The sequence below is a fragment of the Scomber scombrus genome, chromosome 24 (genome assembly GCF_963691925.1).
Source record: "Scomber scombrus chromosome 24, fScoSco1.1, whole genome shotgun sequence".
Taxonomy (NCBI): Eukaryota; Metazoa; Chordata; class Actinopteri; order Scombriformes; family Scombridae; genus Scomber; species Scomber scombrus.
The window spans coordinates 7,648,170-7,674,099 of NC_084993.1; the positions used below are offsets into that span (position 1 = coordinate 7,648,170).

A 25,930-nucleotide genomic window follows, 5' to 3' on the forward strand; every position below is an offset into this window, starting at 1 on the left:
AAGTCAGAGCAACAACAATAGAGAAAAAAAGCAAGCGAGGAAGTGAAAACCAAAGCAACAAAAACACAGAATCAATAACAATCAATACCAGACATCAGTAATTATGTGGTCCTTTTTGATTTCATGAGGGTCCCTCCTCACCACAGATGTCAAATATAGTCCGCAAAGGCTGCAATGACATTTGAATCATTTTTATTCTGTAATATAATAAATTTGTACTTAACTTGATCAGCATATTTGTTAAATCATTTTAATGTTTCCCCTGCCAGTGAATGGGTGTGTTTAGTCTCTACAGTATGCTTTCATTTTATTAGTGTGACTTCAGTGGAGAGCTTAAGTGTCTCATGATGATGTAAATTCTGATTTCTCACAGACTTGTTGTGTTTTTCGACTGCATGTTGACAATAAAAACTGTCAGCAGCTTTAAAATGACAAATTGCTTATTGACCCAAACAATCAAACCCTAGAAAGAGAAAAAGGGGTGAAGAAATCTGCCCTGTCAAATAAAACTAAATGCTTTATCATTTATAATAAATCTGTTCCAATGTGCTGGATTCACGGGTTTATCTAATTTCCCTTTGACATCAGTATTATATGGCATCCATTATTTCTAAACTCCATGCAGGGAATGAAGCACTGTGAGGAGCGTTTGATCAGAGTTAACAATATTATGGCCAAAAAGCAGCAAAGCTAAGTGGACTCCATAAATATCATTAGTTCTTTTATTCTGTGCATACAAGGGTTTACCCAAAAAGAGAAAAAGAGTGGGACAAAGACGACTAATTGCCAATTCCCTGAAATAAAACGTCTCTTTGAGCTCACAGTAAACTTTCAGCAAGTCAATCTGCCAAAAACACTTCTCGGGAATTCCCAAAAGCATTAAATATAGTGCTGTAGCTGAACTGAAAGCAATTATGTAACAAGTATTTATTTATTCATTAAAAGGGTATTCCGTTCATTAAGATATGGGAATTGGGAGTTTGTCAGAAATCTAACTGCTATGGCAAAACAGCAGCTGGCTCCTTCAATCTGCTCGTCTCTGCCACTAACACCGTCAGCGTTTCTTTCTGTCAAAACTGACATGAGTCTTGAATAAAAAGGGTGTAACGCTACATAAAAGATGTGGTTGAGTTTTAGAGTCGAGGCTCGGTAGGTTTTCGGTAAACAAAAGAAATGCAGAAGGTGATATTTTTGTCATTTATGTTAAAAAACAAGCATTAAATTGTGGCTCATTGGCTTTAATTCTTACTATAAAAACAGCAACGATTAAATGTTAAGTATACGGTCAATAAGAATATAAACCTGCACAAATAAAGATGTTATTATGGAAGATTGGTTACACACCTGCACACTAAAGTTTCAGCCCATAAACTCACCATAAAACCACAATCTGACATTTTTACCCTTCTGCTTTAATACAGGTTAAGCAAATGAAAGGTGCTGGTGGGCAGATTGTATAACCTTAAGGCAGTTTCAAGTCTGTATGTTAAGCTAAGCTAATGGACTACTAGCTGTAGATTAATAAGGATAATTCAGCTGCAGTTTTTTGGTTTATAGGGTAGATCTAATGAAAGAAAGTCACATTCTAAAAGATTCAGTATGTAAACATATTGTTACACCCCTCCTTGAATAGCATTTTGTGGTTTATTGAAGCTGTGAAGCTAAATTTGCAATCAACAGACATGAAGAAAAAGTTGATCTGGGAGCTTTCAGTAAAAAATATTCAAGAACAGAAATGGTGAGTGTATTGGATCAGCTGATTGTAATCACATTAAGCCATTTAATGTGATTAAGATAAGACTGGAACATCCCTCTTATGAGTCCAAATGAACCAGAGCATTAAAAATGAAGGCATGAATGATCTAACCCTAACCCACTTTTTGTTCGCTTCGGAGGAAACAGAGAAGCTAATTCCATATCGAAATGCATATCCAACACATCACTTTGCAAGCCAACTGCAGTCAACATGATGCAAAAAGTTCAAAAACACGCTGAACGATGGAGGGAAATAGAAGAAAAGACAGACAGACAAACAAAGAGACCACCCACCATGCCAGTAATTGATTGCTGTGTCGACTATGTTTGACATCATTGCTCTTTAGAGGCAGGATCAGGACACACACACACACACACACACACACACACACACACACACACACACACACACACACACACACACACACACACACACACACACACACACACACACACACACACACACACACACACACACACACACACACACACACACACACACACACACACACACACACACACACACACACACACACACAGTAACAGCATACCCAGAGGTAGCAGAGAGCAGGACAGGCATGACTAATCAATCATCTTCGCAGCAGGAGTCGAAAGGCTGACTATGAGGACTAAAGAGTTTCCCCTTGTGACTCCAGATTCATCTGTGGCACGGCAGCACATTTACACTTTAACAACTAATGAAAGCATACAGAAACACATGCACGCTGTTCTTTACATCTGGCCTTTGATAGATGCTCATAAACATAGCCAAAAAACTCTCAGTACAGTACAGTCCAAGATGACCACTTCCAAACCCCAGTCAGCATATAATCGAATAACGTTAGACCCATTAAACGTTATTTCTTATACAATGAAGCATTAAAAGCTGTTAAAGCCATAGAAACCCAAACACTATTTAGAGGCATTTTTTGTGCATTTCAGTCAATGAAAACAGGATCCAGCGATGATGATGATAATCCAGACAATGTTTGGTTTTGTATCAGGGTGACATTTGATGCACCTCTATCCAAAGAAGAAAGAGGCTTTTTTGAATTCATATCACTGTGCAATCACATTCATACTGCACATGACAACAGTAAGGCTTTATTTGCTGCATAATGGTTTCTCTTTTCGTGCCCCAAAGCATTTCTGACCCTGTGACAGACAGTGTCAAATGTCGTGAAAAAGAAGGCAGTCAGACCAAAAAAAAAAAGATACTAAAGAGTGTTTAATCTGATCTAATTTTACATATTGTAATATTAGATTATTTTCTATACGTAAGTCTTAATGTCCCACTTATCTGATGTTAAAATGAGACACACAGAAATATAAAACATGCTGTTGTTGTACTCACTGATCTGCGACACCTTCACCGTCACAGGGCTGGACATCTTCTCAGCTGCCATGTGCCACCTCCCTCCTCCTCCCGCGCTCCTTCCTCCCTTCTCGACGAAGGCTCGGATACGGCACGCGTACGCCCCTTCGTCCTCCCCGCTCACTCCCCTCACCGCCAGCCTGTACGTCTCGGCTCCCGTTCGCTCCAGGCTCGCCTCCCCCCGCTTCGCCGGCGTTCCGCTCGAGGACGTGTTGGAGATCACCACCCCGCTGCGTTCCATGGTGATGATGTCGCGCCCGTCGGCTAGCCAGGTCACTTCCAGGGCGAGGGAGGGCAGGTTGTCGACGGCCACGGAGCAGAGGAGGGTCAGCGTGTCCCCGGGGGAAAGAAGCATAGACGTGGAGGAGGGAGAGGAGGCGGATGAAGACGTCACGCTGAGGGACTGACCTTAAGAGGACAGAGAGAGCGTTAGACATGATGATTTTAACATTTAAAATCTTTAAAAAACATTAGTGACCCTTTGACAAGAGATGTTTGAGCTTCCTTTTCACCCTTTTTATTTACAGGCAAGGTGCACAGTCACTGCTTACTAACTCAATCTGTGTCACTCCCATGTAGCAAAACAATTAAAAAAAGCTTTGGCCAAAGTGTAGACCCGTAACTCTGATGCATCGAAAAACCTCAGAAGAGCAGGAGGAGATTGTTCTGGTGAGGGGAAAACAGGAAAATGTGGGAATGCCAGTTTTCCAATGTGGGTTAAAGATGAATATGTGTTTTACCAGAAGCATTATGCCAGCTCATCAGTGTATTCTGATTGGTTGTTGTTTAAACGCAGGTCATTGCAACACTCACATTGTGACATCATTGCCATACATTGTCACAGTGTCAAGGCCTTTGTATGGCATATATTAGGGTGTATATACATTATGTGAATAACTGCTCTAATAATTGAGTTAATGAAACAAAACTATGCTCATCACAGAGGGCCAATTACATAACGGTACTTTGTAACTGATCTTTGCTTCTCTGCAAGGCATCAGAGAAACTGCCAGTCATGCTCCTGCTTCAGATTAGCTTCAACTCTCAGAAGGAGGAGTAGGATTTTTGACTTCAGTGGCATCAATCAGATCCAAAGAGTTAATGACATAATTAATCTCTGCTGGAAAAGGAAAGTTATCCTTAGTTGCAGCACTAATGCATACACATTTGAACATGCATGTGTCACTAAAGCTTCAACTATTAGTCGATCAGTGTATCCTGTGATAGAACTTGATGAGATAAAACAAGACGTCATTATGAGCTCTAAGAAATGATGACGTTACTCATCGTTTACTCAAGAAAGTAATCGGCTGGTTACTGGATAATGAAAACAATCATTGCAGCCCTACTGGAAACTGCTGTCATAGTGGTGACTAATACAGGATCTTACAGTGAGTAAAAAAGTTACTGTACTTCCACTGATTTCTACTCATTGGATACAGCAAACAGGACCTTAAAAGACAATGTAAATACTGATGTGTAAATGTCAGATTCAGAGGAATGCACGGGTGTACTTCTGCTTTCCCAGAGTCATTTTTCAGTGGTGATGTTAAAGAAGAGCATAATAAAAAGCAAATTAAAAAACAGTTTTTTTAGTTGGTATCTTCAAACCAAAGGTTGGATAAACGGTCTCCGGTAACAACCTAAACAGCAGTATGTGAAGACGAGTCTCTGTATGGTGTCTGGAGAAGGACAAAAGACACAAAGCATGCTCTGTTTGACTTTTCTCATCCTCTTTACTCAAGTCAGTAAGTCAATATGAACTGACTGGGACACAATGGACCTGAGACCGAGACCGAGGCCGAGACCGATGTGTGTGTGTGTGTGTGTGTGCCACTCATCTCTGGTTTCATTATAAACTGCTGGGTGTTTTCCAGCACTTAAGAGGATATGGTAACCCAGAAAGATATAAGATATGGTGACCACAGCAACCACAATGAATGAGTTAGAGAGAGACAGAGAGTGAGAGAGAGATTGTGTGTGTGTGTGTGTGTGTGTGTGTGTGTGTGTGTGTGTGTGTGTGTGTGTGTGTGTGTGTGTGTGTGTGTGTGTGTGTGTGTGTGTGTGTGTTGGGGCCTCTTTAAGGACAAAATAAGACAGAAAGACAGAGTGAGGGTCACCCGCCTCCTGGGACAGAGCGAGGCAGAGAGAAGAAAAGTCTCACAGAAGAGAGGATGCCATTAAAATAAAGGCAGCCACACAACAGAGACAAAACTCTCCCACGTCCCTCCCCTTCGTCCCTCTATCCTTTCTTCTTATCTATTATTTTCATCCAATCTCTCCAGACATCCAACTCAGCGGCAAAGAAAACTTCAAACACACAGTAACCTCTTTTATCAAGACAGAGATTTGAGGATTATCTATTGCTCCCTGCAGGGAAATTATCCCAAAACTCTTACTACTACTTTAGCCGTAATTACAGTCCTGCTAATCGTGTGCCAAGTTTACATTGCACAGGATCGATCACCTGGTCCGTATAGTAGATGACCCTCAGGTTTCTGAAGCCTGGATTTATCACCTGCTACCATCTCTTTCACAGCCAAGAAAAGGGCTTATGCATGGAGCTAAAGCTGGACACCCAATCAGCAGCACCTACAAATATCACCAAGCTTTTTATTTGTTTTTATTCTTCTGTATTCTTTGTATTTATCTTAATTCTACTATTATATTCTTTGTTTTTATGTCTGTGAAGCACTTTGTAAAACTAGATTCTGAAATAAGATTTATTAAAGAAAGGATATAATCATTACTATTACTTCTACTACTAGTGTTAATACTACTACTATAACTATTAATAATACTACTGATGCCACAACTACTTTTACAACTACTGCAACTGCTGCTGCTAATACTACTAATGCTAATACTACTACTAGTGTTACTAGTAGCAGCACTAATAGTAGTGGTAACTTACTACTACTATTAATACTACTACTAGTGCCACTGCTTCGTCTACTGCTACTACTAGCGCTACTGCTAATGCTACTACTCCTTTTAATACCAATACTAGTGCCACTGCTACTGCTAGCGCTACTGCTAATGCTACTACTAGTGCTACTGCTACTGCTACTACTAGCGCTACTGCTAATGCTACTACTAGTGCTACTGCTACTACTAGTGCTACTGCTAATGCTACTACTAGTGTTACTACTACTATTAATACCAATACTAGTGCCACTGCTAATTTTACTGCTAATATCAGTATTACTACTACTACTACTACTACTACTACTACTACTGGTGCCATGCACTGCGTTATCTACTGCTACTGTTAGTGTTACTACTACTAATATTAGTAACACCACTACTAGTGTTACTAATACAATCAATGCTACTACTAATAGTGCCATTACTACTACTACTACTAGTACACGTTAATCAAGCAAACATAGTATTTCCTAAATTACCAAAACAGCACACAAAGATGATCCAATTTCTTGTGGACAAAAAAAAGCATTGATATAAATGATAAGAAATTGCCTTACAAACTGCATACAAACAAACAAAAAACGTAAGGCCACTACACAGAGGCTTAGCTTCTGTGAGCATTTTGTTCCAACTTTAACTACCTGCAGTAAAAAAAATGACTCCTCCTTTTCATGAAGAACCCAAGCCATGAAAAGAAATCCAATAAAATGACTTTGCCGACATCGTCCTCCCTGTTGAATCTCCAGGGTAAACACTGCAGCAACCAGCTTTAATGAACTGCAAGCACACAATTCTGCTTGGCAAATAGAGCCATAAAATGTATGACTCTACAGTACAACTACAAGGCTGACTTATGGGAGAAAAATAGTGTCAGAAGAGAAAGGTACAGGAGTCTTACTGCCTCATCATTTTAAACCATTAGTCTTATAACCTAACCTGTGTTTATTATAATGTAGGTCACTCTCACTCTGCCTTACCTGTAGGAGTAACAGCAACTGTCCCCATCTCTCTTTTACTTTCCACGATTTTTATCCATTTTCCTCCCTTTTCATGTGTCCACTCTGTTCCGTTGCATTCATAAATTCCTTCATCAGATGTCGTCACTCTGGAAATCACCAACTCAAACACTCCGTTCTTCCCGGGAACCAATCGGATGCCTCCGTCAGTGTAGCGCCGGGTGTATTTCTGCCCAGTAACCACGCCTCCCTGAGGACCAAAAGTCAGGATCTCCTCAGATGTTCCTCCCTTCTTCAGAGACCAGGTGACAGACAGGTAGGTGGGCTGGGTGAGTTCCCGGGTGACGTTGCAGGAGAGCGTGATGTCACTTCCCTCTGGGATGACTGAGGGCGGGGTCTGCGGGGAGACCTTGAGGGTGTTGGGGATGACTGACAAGAAAAGAGACAAAAAAAACATTTTAGAATTTTATCCTATTCTTATTTTATCAATTCATCTCTCTCTGATCCCAGCTTCTCAGATGTGAATATTTTCAGGTTTCTTTAGTTGTGTGTGATAAAAAATTGAATAGCTATGGCTTGTAGACATTTGATAGTTTAAAATTGAACCATTTCTAACATAATGATAATGAAAATAATCACTGCAGCCCTAAATTATTGCCTTTACTGAAATTAATTTGCATGAGGGAGACCTGCAGTTGGTGGAAAATGAGCTGATGGAGTGTGCAGGCACAGTATGGGAAAGGGACTATTTCATTTCTTTCTGCTTGATGCGTCTGTGTACTTTGTAGAAAAATATGCCTGACGTTTGCTTTCTTTGCGAGTAGTCTGCAGAAGCAGATTCACAGTCAAAAGGCTTCCAGTGATTAGTGATGAGAATTGACGGCTTTTGCCACGAAGCAACTGCAGAAAGGGTTGAGTGACAGTCGAGTAGTCTAGCACAAGTTAGTTAGGTCACTAGTCTCATATAACTTACTTTTGGACATTTATCAAGAGGTATGTAGGTATGTTTTGTACTTTAGCAACCATAAAACCTCATGTTCATTCATTCTTTAAAATATAAATGTATTGGTATGCTGTAGTTTCACTCTTTCCTGTTCTATTAGTGGTGCAGTAATATTCAGCAGGAAGAATCAGCAGGGTTTTTGCCTTTTCTCTGCATTTTTCTCAAGTGTCTACTGGAGGCATATTGTGAACGGAGGCAGCAGGATCTTGTTTACTGCACTGTTCAGTTTTAACCGAAGCTTATTTTTGTGGCAAAATGTGTTAAAAAAGAAGAAAAAAAAACAATGACATAATGACATAATCGAGATAAGCAATGACTTCTCCTGTGCCGTTCCCCCCCTCTCCCCTCCAATCTGCCACCCCTCGGTACTTTGATGTTGAGCAGGGGGAAAACTCTGTATACATTTAGGAGATGAATGAGCCTGAGAAAGACTTCTTATTTAAAAAAAAAAAAAACAGACCTGTTAAAATGGAAGTGAGGGCACATAAAAACAAAAAATATCCTCAAAAGGAGTTTAGATGTTTAAAACACTACTAGACTTCCACTTGGAATTATCATAAGTCTGACTCCAAATGAAGGCTGAACAGTGAGGATTCAAACACTGGTTGCAGCCATTTGTTGTTCTTTAAGGGTGGAGCGACTAAACCATGAGTTGTGACTCATTATGTCACACTCAAATTAAGTTTAAAAAGGTAGGATTAAGGTTAAGATAAACTTTAAGAAATTCATGTACGTCAACAAAGAAGTTCCCATATCAAGGTCAGTGAGAGCTGGATTAACACATAAACAGCTCCAGTTAAAGCTGCGATTGGGTGTGTGAGTATATGAAACACACCCCAGAGGAGCGATAAGAAAGGTTAATGACGTTGCCGCTCAAGTAACACACTGAACTCTCTTTCGCTCTCGCACAACAACTCCCACTCGTTTACTCTGGGCTCGTTTTGCTCTGATGATAACGCTTGATTTCAATTCTTGACTCGCTTAAAACCATTTGGCTGCGAAATGTGACATTTATAAAGAGTTTGAGCAGGTGTTAACAGTGCAGCTTTGTTTTTTTTAACCACTGTTTTGCTTCTTCTTCTTCTTATGTCTCATAAAAGAAAGGCTCATGAGTCACTCTGCGACAGGAAATTTAAAAAATTGGAGAAGTCGTCACAGCTTGATATCCTGCTGAGACTTTGCTTTCCAATGCATTCACAACAACAAAAGCCTTACTGTACATGCACCTCAACACAACAGAGAAAGTAAAGGAAAAAAGACATTAGACGCTTTGATGAACTGCGTGTCGGCAGTGAAGACACGGGGGGTTAATAACAAAAACTGAGAGGCAGGCTCAAAGTGACTGGTAAACTCAAATTACAGGCTCAGTTTGATCATAATTGATGACTTGTTTTGGTGATTTGCATATGAAATTATAAGGAAGGGCACGGGCACTACACTGACATGACAAAATAAATACAAAATTAACTTTTTAAAAAGCTATCGCAGCTCAATGCTCAGTTGTAGTTTCTTCCAAAAATGCTTTACATAAAAAAGGTGATTAATCCTTTTTGGAAGCCAACTCTAGTGGTTTTACAGATGAATCCAAGAAGCGACAGATGGTTGGGAATGAGGACAGTACGTAGCTGTGCAGTATGGGAATTACATTAATGCCACATTCATGTCCTGTGGGGAACGCGGGACATTTAGGCGTTTAGAAAGAAAGCACTGTTCATCTCAGCTTTCAGGTGATAAATACAACGGAGAAGGGAAAAAAAAAGCCTGGATAATTGTGTCCAGGCTGCTCAGAAGTGTTGTTCAAAGGAAAATGGCTAATGTTTGATGCACGCAGCAGCATCTTCATCAGAGTGGTTTGTCTGATGAGCTGACGGCGAAACATCCGTTCATATACACAAGCATCTTTAATTATTAAGATGTGATTTCCCCATGAATAAATCAGCAGCAAATAAATCAACATCAACAAGAGAATAAGCAGTCTGACAGTCATGATATCTTTACATGGACTGACTGGGAGATCTCAAAACATCTTGACTTCTAAACTAAACTAAACTAAACTTTGACCCGCCTGGTTTTATAGCAGCGGTGGAATGTGACCTGTGAGCCCCCAGGTCACATTTAGTTGGAAACTTGCTGAAATTCTTTAGGAAATAACACATAATTAATCCCCACTTCATCCATGTTTACCAGCACTTTCTCTCAACATTGGCTCCTTTTATCATCTGAGGGTTGATTGAAACCAGCAGCTCCGTTTTCCAACAGAAAAGTCAGGGGCACGAAAATGAGGGAGGCCTTGAAAAATCTGGCCGAGGAAGCAGAAAAATGGAAGTTCCTGGCTGTGGCTCAGAAGAAGGCGCAAGGTGTGGAGACAGAAAAGATCCTGCAGTGTGTTCCAAGATTATAAAGGAAAGAAACACCAGTGAGGGATGGTTCTCACAGTTGGCTCAGTCACACTGTCGGAGGTGCTACACCAACCTGTTTGTTCATCTTTCAGGTTTTTGGCATAGTCACCACGTGTCTTAGCAGGTATGATATAAACGCAATTACTGTACATGTTCCAGCTCAGTTTTTATTCAACACAGCACAGTTATCATGGTATGATGATATAGAGAATATAGTCAGTGTTCCAGGATGATCTGAACCATGTTGAGTGGACCATCTGAGCACTTAGTAATATCAAAAAATGTATGGATACTGCTGAATGAAAAACTAAAATGTCTCACTCCTGTTGATTTTCTTTTTCTCACTTCTATTTGGCATAAAAAAAACAGTTTGGAATGCAGTTCCCTTCACCCTGCTAAACAACAGGGATGAAAAATTGGAATGTTCCAACACAAAGACTGTACATGGCGTCAGGGAGCCAATCTCTTCTGGCCCAGACAAAAATGAATACGCCAAACTGTGCCAAACAAAGCTAAAGTTCCCTCTATTTGGATACGATAGCGTCACTGTAGCTGAATTTTATAGCTAGGGGCAGGAACCAAAAACTAAAGAAGGAACTTATCTCTATTTTCTATAAAAACTAATCAAAAATATTTAACAAAACGGTCATTAGTATGCAGTTTTCTTTAGGCTTTACATTTTGGCTAATGTTGCATCTTGAAAGGTCATGCTGCATTAGCTACTAACAGTTCCTGTTTGCACTGTAACCATGGATGAGCAGGAAAAAATGAAGAAGACATCATGATAATAAGAAAAAAAAAACGATCTTGAATTCGGCTTGAGCTGATTGCAGGAGTGCAGGAGGTATAAAGCTGAGAAGGTGAAAAATAAATATAAAGCGTGGCTATAAAAAGCACATCACTGGACACCAATAACAAGTTGGAATCTACTAATTAATAATAATAATTGCAAGAACAGTGCATGTGTGTGTGTACTGATGAATATGGTGCACAAATTTCCACTGGTGGAGCCCCCCCAGCAACAAATCTAACTCATCGTCTTTGTTAACGAACGACTGTAACACACACACACACACACACACACACACACACACACACACACACACACACACACACACACACACACACACACACACACACACTCTCTGTTTCAAACACTACAAAACACACTACTCACTAATGCTCTACATGCACACGACACTAGCTCTCTCGCACATAAACAGTGCTGCCTAGTTAATTCAGGTCTAAGTTTAACAAGGTGTCTGGGGAGTCGTGCTGGGAAGTAGAGAGCAGCTGAACATGCATCATAGAGCCAACTAACCTGCTGTCAGACAATGCTTTTTTGTGACTTCAGCTCTCACATTTTGGGTTTCACGACCTAAAATGTTTCTGAAATACACCTCATACTGTATTCATAAAAAAAAACAAGGAATCATCATTATCTAAACATCGTGTGCAGTTGGGCTAACAGTGGATTTAGACCAATACAGTCTCCAAAATATGTGTTTAATTACTAACTGGATAACTGCGAGCGAGAAACCCAATTAAACTCAAAGGAAAATGCTAACGCGGGTTTCTCTCGTTGCCTCTGTCAGAAAATAGACTGAATTAAAAGAGGCCACAGCAAGCTTTGCAGATTAGAGCTGCAACAACTCCTCAATTAATCGATTGGTTGATCGTCAGAAAGCGGCAACAACTTTGATAAATCGATAATTGGTTTCAAGTCTCCGATTCCGGTTTCTTTAATGAGAACTGAGAATACTATGTACCCATTTTGTAGAGCAGGAAGTTGAAATGTAATACTTCTCTGTTGTGCTGAAATGCTTATCAGAGCATGCATGCAGGATAGATATTACCAGTGTACGAGGACAAATGCTGCACAGATTCTGTTTCTTATCAACATGAGCCAAAATCTTTCTTTAACCTAACCAGTATTGTTGTAACCTGAAACCAACCACACACGTAAGGCTAAACAAATGTATAAATGGTACGACGTTAGACTGCAGTATCTGATCTCATATCAGTAGAGAGGTTGTAGGCATGGTGGTACGTTATCTCCACTCGTTTGACTTGTAAATGCATGATTTGTTCAAGCAGTTCAAGGCTTGTAGAACAGGTTCTGTTTTTTTTTTTTTTGGGGGGGTAATATTATCATGATTCAATAGCTGCTCCCATTATGGCTCCCAATTTGATGTAAAATGTAATGCCGAAAAGAATAATATGATGATTATTTGACATGATGGAGGATAAAAGCTTTATTCAAATGCTGCATGTTCAGTTAACATTAAGGTCTGCTGACTCCTGTTATGGAAATAAAGTAGATATTATTACCTCAAACTGGTTAAGGTGGTAACTGAGCATATTTCCCTAAAGTTCAGACAGTTTCTTTAAAACTCAGTGGTGCATATTTCCTACAACAACACAGTAAAGAAGTAATCATTTCCTTATGTGTCTGATCTTGGATCAATTGTTGGTGCTTAGCTCTCATAGTCGTGGGATTTTTGTTCTAAAATACCACAAAATCAACAGTGAATTCAAGAGGGATGATTACATAACTACAGTACAATGGATGCTCGTAGAGAAACTGTAAGGGTTTTCTTCAATTGTCTTAATGAGTATTATGTTGCTTTAGTTGGCAAGAGCAAACCAAACATTTGTTACTATCACTGCTTCGATTTCTTTCCAAAACTTGAGCTGGACTAAAAAAAATAGAAAGAAAAAAAAAGGCTGATGTCTGCACTTCCTAGATAATTGCTGGCTGGATACCTTTACAGAAATCATCCTCTGGGTTTTGGCTGCAAATCATGTTTCATTGGTCTGCACTGAATCTTTTTTTTTTTTTTTTAAGTCGAAATAATGACTGATGAACCCAAGTAAGCAAAACCCTACCAAAATGATAAATAGCACTGTCAAACTAAATACTTCATGTGTTGTTAGAGTCTAATTTATGCTTTTATTCTGCATTTTAAAAAAGATGCACAAAAATCTGAGAAATAAAGCATTTCCACTGTGGATGTATTTTAAAAAGTTGATAATATATGTGATGTCTATTTATTTTAATAAAATCCAGCGACAACAGATTCAAATATCATAAGCACTGTTCATGAAATATAAAGATGCTATATAATGTATGTTTCTATAAGGAACTGGCTTTTTAAGGTGTTTAAATGCATTTCTTTTTCACCTCCCACATCTTGGTGAGCAAACAAATCCCTGTTTTTCTAACTGTTGGCTAACTTAGTCAACAATGATTCCACTCATTATCCAGTGTCCAACACTAAATGTACATGTAATTTAACATGTTTCCCTCTGGAGTGCCTTCATTACATCCCATGAGATGGTATTTATATACTTCTCTCAGCCTTTGTGTTTCTCTCCCCAACTTTCTGTCTCTCTAGCCCTCATTTGACACGAGCCAAGTACTCCCACCTGACATCTGCTCCCCTCCACCAGTGTGTTGAGGGGTGCGTGGCGTGTTGTGTGTCTGAGCGAAAGCCAAATTATTAGCCGGTAACTGAAACCAGCAGGAGTGTGTATGTGTGTAGCCGGATATGTACATGATCAGTAGAGCATTAGTAAGTCGTGGGGATAGCTGTTAAATGAACCAACGTAGCTTCTAACACACACACACACACACACACACACACACACACACACACACACACACACACACACACACACACACACACACACACACACACACACACACACACACACACACACACACACACACACACACACACACACACACACACACACACACACACACACACACACACACACACACACACCATGGCTGTATTAAGAGAACTGGATACAGCATTAGAGGCGGGGCCCTGTTCATTCCTATGAAATTTGCCCAGTGGTGCATGAAGACAAAAAAGTTCAATTTCCGGGTATAAATTGACCCTCATCCTCCACACAGCTTCCACATGATCTTCCGTGTTGTATTGTACTAGTGTTTCCTTTAAACCCGTCTCCCAACCGCATGAGCACCAGAAACTTCTGCTAACTTACATTAACAATAATTAAATCGTGCAGCCCTTCTACACTTTGTATAGGTTATCAGACTAAATGGTAGTGACACTAATCAAAACAAAAGAAAAAAAATGTATCCTCGTTTTTACAACCACTCCTTTTCTTATGATGGTGTGTGGGAAAATTGCTTTTTGGGCCCCTGTCAGATTCAGAAGTTGTAATTACACAGTTTGGCCAAAATGTCAAATTGGCTTCAAAGTCTGGTGCACTTCCTGGGGTCTTGACAACACACACACACACACACATGTACGTACCAATGAGCTGGACCTGAGCCTCGTAGTTGCCACTGATGACGGAGTCAGTGCTCGGCGTTTGGCAATAGAAGAAGCCGGCATCCACCGACTTCACCTCCGCTATCTTCAGCTCCACCTCGTTGTCTTTGAGCCGCACCACAGAGATGTCGCCGGACGCGACGCGCTTGCTCAGCGATGCGTGAGAGTAGCCGGAGTCAAAGGTGGAAATGATCTTTATTCTCTGCGCCTTTGCATCCCTGGACATCTCCCACTCAAAATCCTGTGGGACAGAACAGGATGGTAAAGATGGTCATGTTTTGTATACTGTTTGTATATTCATTGTCCTCTGAGGATTAATGTAAATGTTTTTGTTGACTCCCCTAAGTTTTGAGCTACAATCTGACCAAAACAACCACAATATGTAAATCTAATGACCAAGAATTCTTCAGAGGATGAACATTTCTTTTTTACAGCATTATAAGGTGTGAAACCCTCAAGTTAAACTCAAAAGTCTTAAAAATGTTGACAGATTTCTATGACAGTGAAGATACCTCCATGGTCCGGATATTAAAACATGCCACACTCTTATTCATATGACACTTAATAAAAACTTGGATTGCAGGGAACTCTGGGATATAAAAACAAGATTGGAGGTACAGAAGAGAAATTCAACAAGGGGAATTTGGCGGAAATTGGCCACAACTCATCTTGTATCTCCATCATATTTCTATCTTGTCCACAACTTAAATTTCTGATGGTAACAAACAATGCAAAACTTCAGAAATATGCATCACAAAGACTACGTGCACCCAGGTGTGATATGAACATATCAATCAAAATGACCTACCTGCTCACGAGGTCCCATGTATTCACTGACATCACATCTGATGGACACCGGCTGACCCTCCACCCGGATCAGTGGACCAGAAGACACTGTCACCACCCGGGCCAAGCACCCACCTTCAGAGACGGAGAGAACATTTTAAAAATATAAGCAAAAAGAAAGTTGGTACAGTTTTGAGTTGTTGTGACTTTACAATCAATATTTCTCCAGAAACAACCATGTGCTGAAACTGGGTGGGCGGTTCATCTTAGTGTCCAGCTGACACTTCAAAAAGCAGAAATCTTTATTCTGAAGACAGAGGAGCTTCACAAATCAATGCTCTATGCTATGATTACATCCCCATCTATATGAGGAAGAGCATACCAGTCCCATAAAAATAGAACCACTGAATGAATAGGTTGTATTCAGATATACTGGCTGGGGAAAACATTTTTTGTGTATGCTTCCTCGCAGAAAGCTTGATGACTAATAACAGTATTAAAGCAGTATCATAGCAGCAGGCTGCAGGTGCTTCATTGACCAAGTTTATTACATTGAAAGACAAAAGATAAAGTTGACAAATCTCACACAGACTATTGATCTCAATCTTAAAGGGGACGTATCATGCACATTTCCAGGTCTATATTTATATTCTGGGGCTCTACTGGAATATATTTGCATAATTTACAGTCCAAAAAAAAATCCTTATTTATCTTATACTGGCTCTTTATGCAGCCACTCAGTTCAGCTTCTGTCTGAAACAAGCCGTTTTAGCTCCTGTCTCTTTAAGGTCCCCCCTCCCAAGGAGCCTGTTCTGTTCTGAATGGAAACTTCTCAACATGTTTGAGCCGACATCAGATCTTAAACAACACGTGGAAAAATCTTATCAAACAAAGATTACGCAACGGACAGATTTTTGTGGGCATGTGCGAACAATCTGACATCATCACGACGACGCAGAAGAGCATTACAACATCACTAACGACAGATTCAGAGTCGGTCGAAACCCTGGATTTTGACTTGTAGGAAGCATTTTTACCTACGTTTTGGAACTTTGACCACCTTTATTACAGACATCCAACATTATAACCCCATAAGGATAACACAAAAATCACAAAAAAGCCACTATAAGAAAGAAGGAAAAAAAAAAACATCTAAAGTGTGGACAAAAAGGCCTCTTACAACATCTTAAGCAGAAACCAACACTCTCACAAAGGGCTTGTCGTAACTTGTGTTGAGCTGAACAGTATTGATGACGAAGCTGATTGTGCCAAAACTTGCATTGCACTCTCCACGTACGTGTATTCCTGCTTACACAAATACACATTCATGCCCACATCATTTTATTTGGCAACCACTACTTATGTCAGCACTACAGCAGATTTAAAAGATTCCCTAAAAAGTAGAAACAAAGAGTAACAGACAGAGAGAGAGAGAGATTTATGCTGCATATAAAAGTTTCTACGCCCTAATTTCGTTTCCAGTGTAATCTTATTGCCGTGTTATTTCATTGCAAGGTTCGTTTTATCTCATCAAATCATCTAGTTTGCATTCCTTGCTCGGTCAAAGTGAATGCTGAAGTCGAAAAACTGACATTCCAGCTGAATGAAGCATGTAGCAACACAGCAGAGTCTGACAGCTCAGTAGAGTCGCTTGTTCACTGACACCTTGCTTCCTGGTTGGTGAAAGTGGCTCCAAGCCTCCACAATCCACCTGACGTCTGCACTCAGCGCTAAAGGTAAAGTGCTGCTGGGTTCATATGTTAAAAAGGCAATGAAAAAGCTGTTTCTTGGCATGTTACGCGATGCAATGTTCACCGCAGAGGAAATAATACACTGAAAGTTGGGCCAAGTATTGAGCTTCAGTACATTTTTTGGTGTGAGCAGAAAACTTACCGCTGCACCGAATACTGAATCCTGTCAAGTACTGACAGTTGGCATCAGAGGCTTGCTCATATTTAAATCATTTGGACATTTGTGTACTACTATAGTTGCTTGTGTTGAGACATTGAGATCTCGTTTTGTGTAGGGTTGCAATTAAACATGATTATTTCTCAATTATTTGTTTTGAATATTAAAAAAGCCAGAAAATACTGAATAATGCTGGTTATAAATTGTTATAAACCTTGATTTCAAATGTCAAATGTCTTGCTTTTACTGATCGACATCCCAAGATCCAAATATATTCACTAAAGCTTCAAATCCTCGCATTTAAGATTCTGCAAACAGCAAATATGTGCAACTTTTCTTAAAAAGTGACTGAAACAATGATTTGATTATAGAGATTGTTGCGGTCATGCTGTTACTTACCGTCAATCAACTAAAAAGTCATCATGCAGCTGTATTTTTATTGCAAGAAGACTGTGGTCTCTTACAACACTGGTTTTACTTTTATAGCTCAGGCCATCAGTAACGATAATACAGGCTGCATCGGTCCAACTCTCTCTCTCTCCTGATAATAACTTAACCTTAACTCTGGGTGACTCCCAATACAGACGATTACTCATCCAATGCTCTGTTTTACCCCTATGTAAAACTTTTACAGCTCTCTACAATCAGGATCCTTTTTATGTAAGGTGACATGAGGCCATAGTTCACTGTAGCACAGCAAAGACTGTCAGCAGTCACACGATCAGACTTGTATGAATGAAAAAATGGTTAGAATGGGTCAAATATCACCTGATTTCAACAGTAATGTATTACAAATTAAAAACACATTTTTGTTAAGCCCGATAAACAAAAAACTGTTACTGGATCAGCTTTGGTACAAAAAAGTACTTTATAAACAAGGCCTGTGCTTATATTGCCATCAATACTTGAATTCTTGGCAGTCGGCCTGGTGTTATGTGTGTGAGCCTGCTACCTCTGAGCCTGCTGAGCGAGAGGTTTTTTTTCTGCAGCTTTTTCTGCTTCAGTAAGTAACCAGTCACAATAAAGAAAGTACTGCATAAACCAGCCTACTGTATTTTTGAGTTTTTGTTTACCATTTCTGTCAGGAGAAGTGGTAAAGAGTTTATATAATCTTCAACTTCTCATCAGATACTGTAAACCACAAGCTGACAGATGGCTGACGCGTGTGTCCCTTAGGAGAGTGACAGCTATCATGTTACTGTAACATTCAACAAATAAATTGATGTTGTTAGAAGCCACAATTAATGACCTCAAGCACACTGTGGCTTTGTCGCTGTACCTCAAGCTAAAATAAACTGAGGGATTCAACTCAGGAAAATCCACTATGAAGATTGTCAGAGGGCTGGTTCACAACCCGGAAAAAAAATCTGCAAGGGTCTCTGCGCCACTAAGTTGATGAGTAACAAAACGTTGTCAACATTCAAAACTCACATAATTTCCTTAAGCTAGTTTTTAGATGTATGTGGTAAATGCAAATGATCCTGACATCATGCAAATGCAAAAAAAGCTCTGCAATAAGATGTCTGCTCTGCAATACTAAAAAAAAAGATCATAATATACAGTATGCCTCTGTGTGTGTGTGTGTGTGTGTGTGTGTGTGTGTGTGTGTGTGTGTGTGTGTGTGTGTGTGTGTTTGTGTGTGTGTGTGTGTGTGTGTGTGTGTGTGTGTGTGTGTGTGTGTGAGAGAGAGAGAGGGGTATAGGGCCATTCATCACTAAAATGAGCGACTCAAAGTTGCTTGGCCAGGTGCTGAGATTTATGGTTTTCAAACTCAATTTCAAGCCCGTCTGTCTGCGCAGCCAGTGGAGCCTGAAGACACCCAGAAAGTGTTCTAATCAAGTTAAAAAAAATAGCAGACTGTGACATTTTTACGTCACTGTGGCATGCATAGGCACAGTCATATCTGGAGCGCCTGCTGAAGCCACAGAGGGGGACGTGGTTCCTTCCTGTCTTGCCTGCACACCTGTTCTGACACCTGCCAGCTGGATTTGGACTCCAAGGCGTTTGGATCTCAGCCAATTCCTAAATTCTTGTCATGCTCACAGGATTGAAAGATATTGTTCCATTAAAGACCAAAATAGATATGTTTTGACCATATTTGCTTGATTGACAGATCTCTGAGCCTATTAGATTTAACCATGGTGATTGCCACGTCTCTCTACCATTACAACTTCACCCTAATTTCCTCCCTTTTTTCCCCAAATTTGAATTTCCTGGTTTCAGCGGCTGCCGAGATGGTAATGAGCTGTAAAATCAATTCCAGGATGTAAATTTAAATGTGAACGGGTGCCATTCAGGTGAAAGGCTATTAAAAAATAGCACCAGTGGAAAAAGAGAAACGCCCGCACACTGACTGCAAAGTCAAAATCGACATTAAGTTAGATCATCTGCTGTTGAAACATTCTGACCTGACAAAAGATCTGACTTGGATTGAAATGTTGTCCATCGTTTGGCCTTGGAAGTGTTCAGGCATTAGAGCTGCAATGATTAGTCGATTAGCCGCCAACTATTAAATGACTCACCAGATATTATGATCATAATCAGTTAATAAAGTCATCTTTTCTTAAAAGATAATCCAAATTCTCTTATTCCAGCTTCTCAAATGGACGTCAACGTCAATGAATTGAAAATATGTGATAAATTAATCAATAATGAAAATAGTTAGCAATTCTTTTTCAATTGGTGTAGATTTAAATGTGGCATCACTAAAACTAGACTAGACTCTATGACTACAATATGTGTCGAAACATCCCAATAAGTAAAGTAGAACCAGCAAAAGCTTTCAAGAGCCTGGTTCATACAATCAGAGGCAACAGTTCAGGTCATTTAAAGATGAACTCTTACCTGATAATTAAGCCCTCATATATAATCTGTTTGGATTATGTTATGATTGATAGTCTAGACTATTTCTGTTCCTGCCTCAAATTTGAGATTGCAAAATCAGGCTGCAAACGCCCTCTTTCAATTTGATGAGAGATAGAATCGCATTGATTTCCAGTGAGTCATACTCTTTTATGAAAAGGTTCATTAAATATTTCTCGAACATAAGTGCCAAAATTGGGGATGCAAGACTTCTGCATGATAGAGGCAGACTGCATAATGAATTCAAAGCTTAATAGTAAATGTGCTTTTATGTTCTCATCATGTGTTCCAAGTGCCAAAACTGCACAGGCCATGCTAATGTCAGGCATCAGCTGACAGTAAATACATTTTGGGGTTTATGTTAATATTCATTTAGAATACTGCTGAATTTTTAAATGTAAATGAGTTACAGGACGTTAAAAGAAAGGAAAGTGAAAGTCTGGTGTTTACATGAAAGGAGAAGTCTAAACCTAAACCAAAAGACTTTGTCCTCTTGGGAGCTTAATGTCATTGAGGCCGTGATATGTCAGCGCGGCGTCTGTATGTCCTATAAGACTGTCTGCGGTGAGTGTTTGAATTTAGCTCAAGCATGACAGTTCATAACAGACCATGTTAAGGTAAGTTATTTGTCCTGTGACCACTTTCCCTTCTGCAGCGTCAGAATAAATGTGCACCTACAGAAACGCACACTGACATTTGATCATCTTACACTGCACTAATTTAAGCCAAGTGGCCCCCTCTCTCAAACAGGAGAGCCCCAATGACATTCACTGTTATGCCCAAAACATATGGCAACTTCTGCAATGGTAAGCCCTGTTTGGCCTTGTTTGGCCCTGAGGTAGAGACAAGGCCAGGAAACAAACCCTGTTCTGTAAACCAGACTTATGACTAAGTACTGTCGTTTAGTCTGATAATTAGTCAGCCTAGCTTGACTGCTATGGATACAATGCAAATAATAAGGCTGATCATGGTGACCACCCTGGTTGGGCTTCTCAGCAGGCTAATGGGACCTTGTCAAAGCTGGTCACCTCATGTTGGCTAATTGGTCTAAATGGAAGTACAATGTTCTTGGCTAATCACAGTGGACTGATGGGAGGGAACACATCCAGTCTATGAGTATAAATTCATCTCTGGATTTCTTCTCCCTGAGGCAGAACTGTTACATATACTGGCTGTTCTTCTGTTTTAATTGAATGGGAGAAAGGATGCTTTCCCTTTAATTTACCTTAATATAGGTGAATAATTAGCCATCGAATGAAATTAATTGAGACCATTAGCAAAAAACAATAGGGTATGGAGATTTTTAAATGGTGGCACAGTTAAAATGGAAACATTCCCAAAGGCTTACTGATATAGGCAGTTCGCCCCTAACAGGGAAAGACTATCATGCCAAACTCCGTTTAACAATCTGTCAATTTGAGGTGCCATTACTTGTCGTTACACGCAGACACATCTGGGAATATGGTTTATCCCTTTTTCTAATAATGGGGATTCACTCTTCAATACGGCATTGTCCAATATACCAAATAATACTTTTGCTTCACTTAAATTTAAACTTTTTTAAGTGTGTTCGCTTGTTGCACGCATGAACTTAGTATCAAACACGATGCGGATGGCTTGAGCTGGCCGTGTGAACCAAGTGAAAAGGTTTTAATATGTATTGATATTAAGTGATGCTTTACAGAGAAGTTGTATGCCGAATTGATCAGCGGACAATAATGATACAGAATATGCGCTTATAAATCCCTTGAAGGGTATTTACTTTTCCAACAAACAAGTTGATGTTAAATTGACAGTTTTCCAAACGGAGTTTGGTCGTTGCTGAAGGACGAGGGCAAGTATCGGAGTTAATTAGCTATAGACAGTCAAGCAAAGAAGCGTTTCTTACCTATCATTAAAACACTGAAAACGAGTGTGATGAGACAGTTATCCATCTTCAATCCTCTCTTCTTCCACTCGTGTGTTTTTCCTAAAATTTTCCCCCGTTTCCTTTGTCCTATGTGTGGGGTAAGACTGCTCCTCTCCCGCCGCTGCCTGTCGGGCAAATCCAATAAAACTCTGTGCAGTCAGTGAGCCTGGTGCACCGCACACCGGGCGGAGCCGCAACCCAAAACGGATGCACACCGCGACTCCTATAAAATCCAGTAAATCAGTGTCCCGACGGGGTGCCTTTACATGCTTCTTACACACTGACACTGAACCGGTTTGTACGTGTGTGCAGGAATGAAGGCTGGCTAGATAGATAGACAGATAGATAGATAGAGAAGGAGCGGGGGGAGAGTGGCTGAGAGAGAGAGAGAGAGAGAGAGAGGGAGAGAGAGAGTGGCCGGAAGTTAGGTGACGGTCTGGAGGAGGAGTGGAGGGAAACAGGGAGGTCCCAGGTGGAGAGAGAGAGGTTCCCACAGCATTCATACAGTGTCACAGGGTTTAACTGGTGGTGAGTGATATATCTTTTTAATCAGCTACATGACAGAAGTTGTCCTGGCAGTGAAGTCCAGCTCTTATATGATGGATTCCTCCCTCATAGAGTTCAAGTTACTACTGCTTGACAATACTGTCTGAATGTCTTTTAATATTTGACAGTAGTGGGAAGTACATTCAGAGTAGCTACTAGTACTATTTTCAAGTACTTCCTGTTGGCTACTTTAGTATTTTAACTTGATCCTACTTTATACTTTCTTAACTACATTTCAGAGCTAAATATTGTATTTTCTACTCCACTACATTTATTAGAGAGTAGCTACTTCTCAGATGAAGATTTTTGACACAATGGATAATATAACAACCTTTTAAAATACAACACATTGTTAAATATGAAACCAGTGGTTTCCAACCTTTTTGTCTTTTGACGTCTTACAAAAGGCAGTGTGTAGTCAGGGTCACATTTTAGATGTCTATGAATTGTTAACAATTCCACCAAATAGTGATTTTTTCCCCCTCTAAACTTCTCACATGGTTTAATTTCAATAAATGTTCAAATGATCCAATATTTCACCAAAAATCAAAGATTAAAGAAAAAGTCCAAAAACGTAGAAATCAGTACTTTGTTTTTTCTTCTTTCCTCTCCCATTATTCTGGTGACCCCTAGGTGAGAAACCACTGGACTAAACTTGCTAATTGTGTATAGTAGTATAAAGTAGTAAACTAGCTCCACCTCTAGCAGCTACAACAGTAACATGCTGCTCTAACACTGATGCTTCACTATTAATAATCTAATGATGTCATATATAATAATATATATGTCAGAGGGACCAAACCACTACATCACTCATAATACTAATATTTACATTTACTTAAGAAGAAGAGATGAAAGATTTAGGGTTTACACTTAAAATAAATAATTTACACGTACTAACTTTGGACACGTTCCCAGTAGGGTCATAACAATATTTTAGATTTTGTGTGATTATATAAACCAGAGATTACTGTACAAATTGCACAACTACACTGTAAAAGCTGAATATTTTGATTTTTTTCGGCACACAAAACAATATATCTTTCATTTCAAAACTTAAGTTGTAAAAACTGGGCTACAATAGTATTACAATGACCATATCTCTCAAATTTTCCTTTTCCCCACAGGCTGCCCTTTTAAACATGGTTGACAGATTCCTGTTGTCAGTTACCAACAGTCTCCTGGCCAGACCCATGCTGTGTATTTATTTACACAGACCCACTGGGCAGGGCAAAGTTCACCACTCAGCCAGTCACTCTGCAGGCAATGCGAAAAAGAGAGAGAGGAGGAGGAGGTTGAGAGGAGGTGAGAAGTTTGGCTTTATAACCTTGGGGTCAAAGGTGTCATCTGCTGTGATACATGTGAGTCTCCTATTTTTAAAATGTGAGTGTGGCAGAGAGGAATGAAGCCAATGTGTGTAGTCCGCAACTGTATGTGGTCTTTCAACACGGTAGCATCTGTTCCTCACACAACATCTGTTCAAACTGACACACAGACACACATATATAAATCTTATCTTACCGCCATACTACCCTATCAGTCATTAACCAGGTCACGAATTCTTGGCACCGGATCTGGTTTTAATGGACTAACACCCTTTTATTTTAAATCGGTCACTGTCAGCCGCTTCAGATATATGACACATTTTACGTGATGACAGATAACCTTCATCAGAACTTGATATATCTTGTATCCAAAAGTTTAAAGTAAGAAAGCAGCATCAAAAATTACAAAACTTCAGGCAGATGATAAAGTATAAAGTCAGAAAACTGTAATGAAATCAACAGAAAAAAAGAAGAAGCCTGCTTTCATTATTTCATAGTAGCAACACAGTAGATATGAGCCTTTTAACATTAATACCTGAACTGCACTTCAGTTTGGACTAATCTGACATTAAGAGTCAACATAGTGGCCTGGTGTTGAAAACATGGAGCTATAGTGCCATCTTCTGGCTGCATGGGGCTAAAACACCTAAAATAGATTCGAGCAGTACTGTATAAATGTATAAAACCTTCACTCTGGACTGGAGTATCTTCATTTAACAGATTGAGCTGATGAGAATCTCATATAGAAAATTTAAGTTGCACACTGGACCACAATTACCTTTTCAATGAGCTCAGATAAACTTCCCCTTCAGTACTAAAAAATGCATGACTGAGCCTTAACTGCTACACCAATTTTTAATATGATGATAGGTCACCATCTAGTGGTCGCTATGGGCCACTACAGAAAGTTCTGTAGTAATATGGATGTTTCTATTCTAAACAATGTATCTTCCCTTTTAAAAACATCCACCTATTCATTTTCCAGACTCACTGATCCTGTGCAGGGTCGTGGGGGCTAGAGGCCGAACTAAATCTAATTCCATACCCTTTCTTTCTCTAAATACGCTGAACTAGCCAGAGGTTCCCAACCTGGGGGGTTAGTCCCTCCAAATGGGCCTTAAGATAAATTTGAGAGATGATTGATGGAAAAGCAGTCCTTCTACACAAAATTGCATTGCATTTTGTAAATGAATTTGCACTAATAACCTTTATAGGTCTGTCAAATACTAGACCATTTGCCTTTTTTTTTATTTGGCAGATGCTTTTATCCAAAGTGACTTACATGCAAGGCAAAACAAGAGGTTTTAGTCTTTCAGGCCTTATACAATTATTAAAAGATCCCTTCCAGGGCATGTATTAAGGCATAAAAATAAGCCTGCCTGGGGACAATAATGTGTGTCTAACTTTTTTTTATTCCACTATATAATTATTACCACTATAAAATAATACAATGGCATCTACTCATGTTTCCTGCTTCACTGACAAGTCCAGTCTCAGTGTTTGTGCGCAGGAGGGTGCAAGTGTGAAGTTTCCACATCACACTTGTGTATGTTGCTCACTAAACCACAATTGGGCTTCCCCCAACTAGTAATGGCACAAATTATACTCATAGGCCCACCACTTATAGTCAGAGAAATTTTAAACAAGATGAATGTGAAAAACAGTTTTTTTAGTGTCAAACTTAACACAAACTGTAGGAACAAGAAGAGGGTTTGCAATGCAAACCATTTAGTTTAATATCTCACACATGGTTACTTATAAAAATGAATAACATGAAATAAATAATGGCTTTATCACCGTGTTCAGTATTTTTCATGTTGCATGCAATTAAAGTTAAGCTTCTGGATCAACATTTCAAACAACTGTTC

At 39.6% G+C, this 25,930-nt stretch overlaps 1 protein-coding gene across 2 annotated transcripts in view; it reads right to left on the bottom strand.

Moving 5' to 3' along the window:
• Window positions 1-22,535, bottom strand: part of ptgfrnb (prostaglandin F2 receptor inhibitor b) — a 63,311-nt gene extending 40,776 nt beyond the window's left edge. For both annotated transcript variants that reach the window (XM_062414409.1, XM_062414408.1), the window contains exons 1-5: window positions 22,171-22,535; window positions 15,535-15,647; window positions 14,709-14,967; window positions 7,036-7,443; window positions 3,110-3,538 (exon numbers count right to left, since the gene is read on the bottom strand). In XM_062414409.1, the coding sequence (XP_062270393.1) occupies window positions 3,110-3,538; window positions 7,036-7,443; window positions 14,709-14,967; window positions 15,535-15,647; window positions 22,171-22,216 (1,255 nt within the window). In that variant the 5' untranslated portion in view covers window positions 22,217-22,535. The remainder of the gene's footprint in view (window positions 1-3,109; window positions 3,539-7,035; window positions 7,444-14,708; window positions 14,968-15,534; window positions 15,648-22,170) is intronic.
• Between the last annotated feature and the right edge of the window lie 3,395 nt (window positions 22,536-25,930).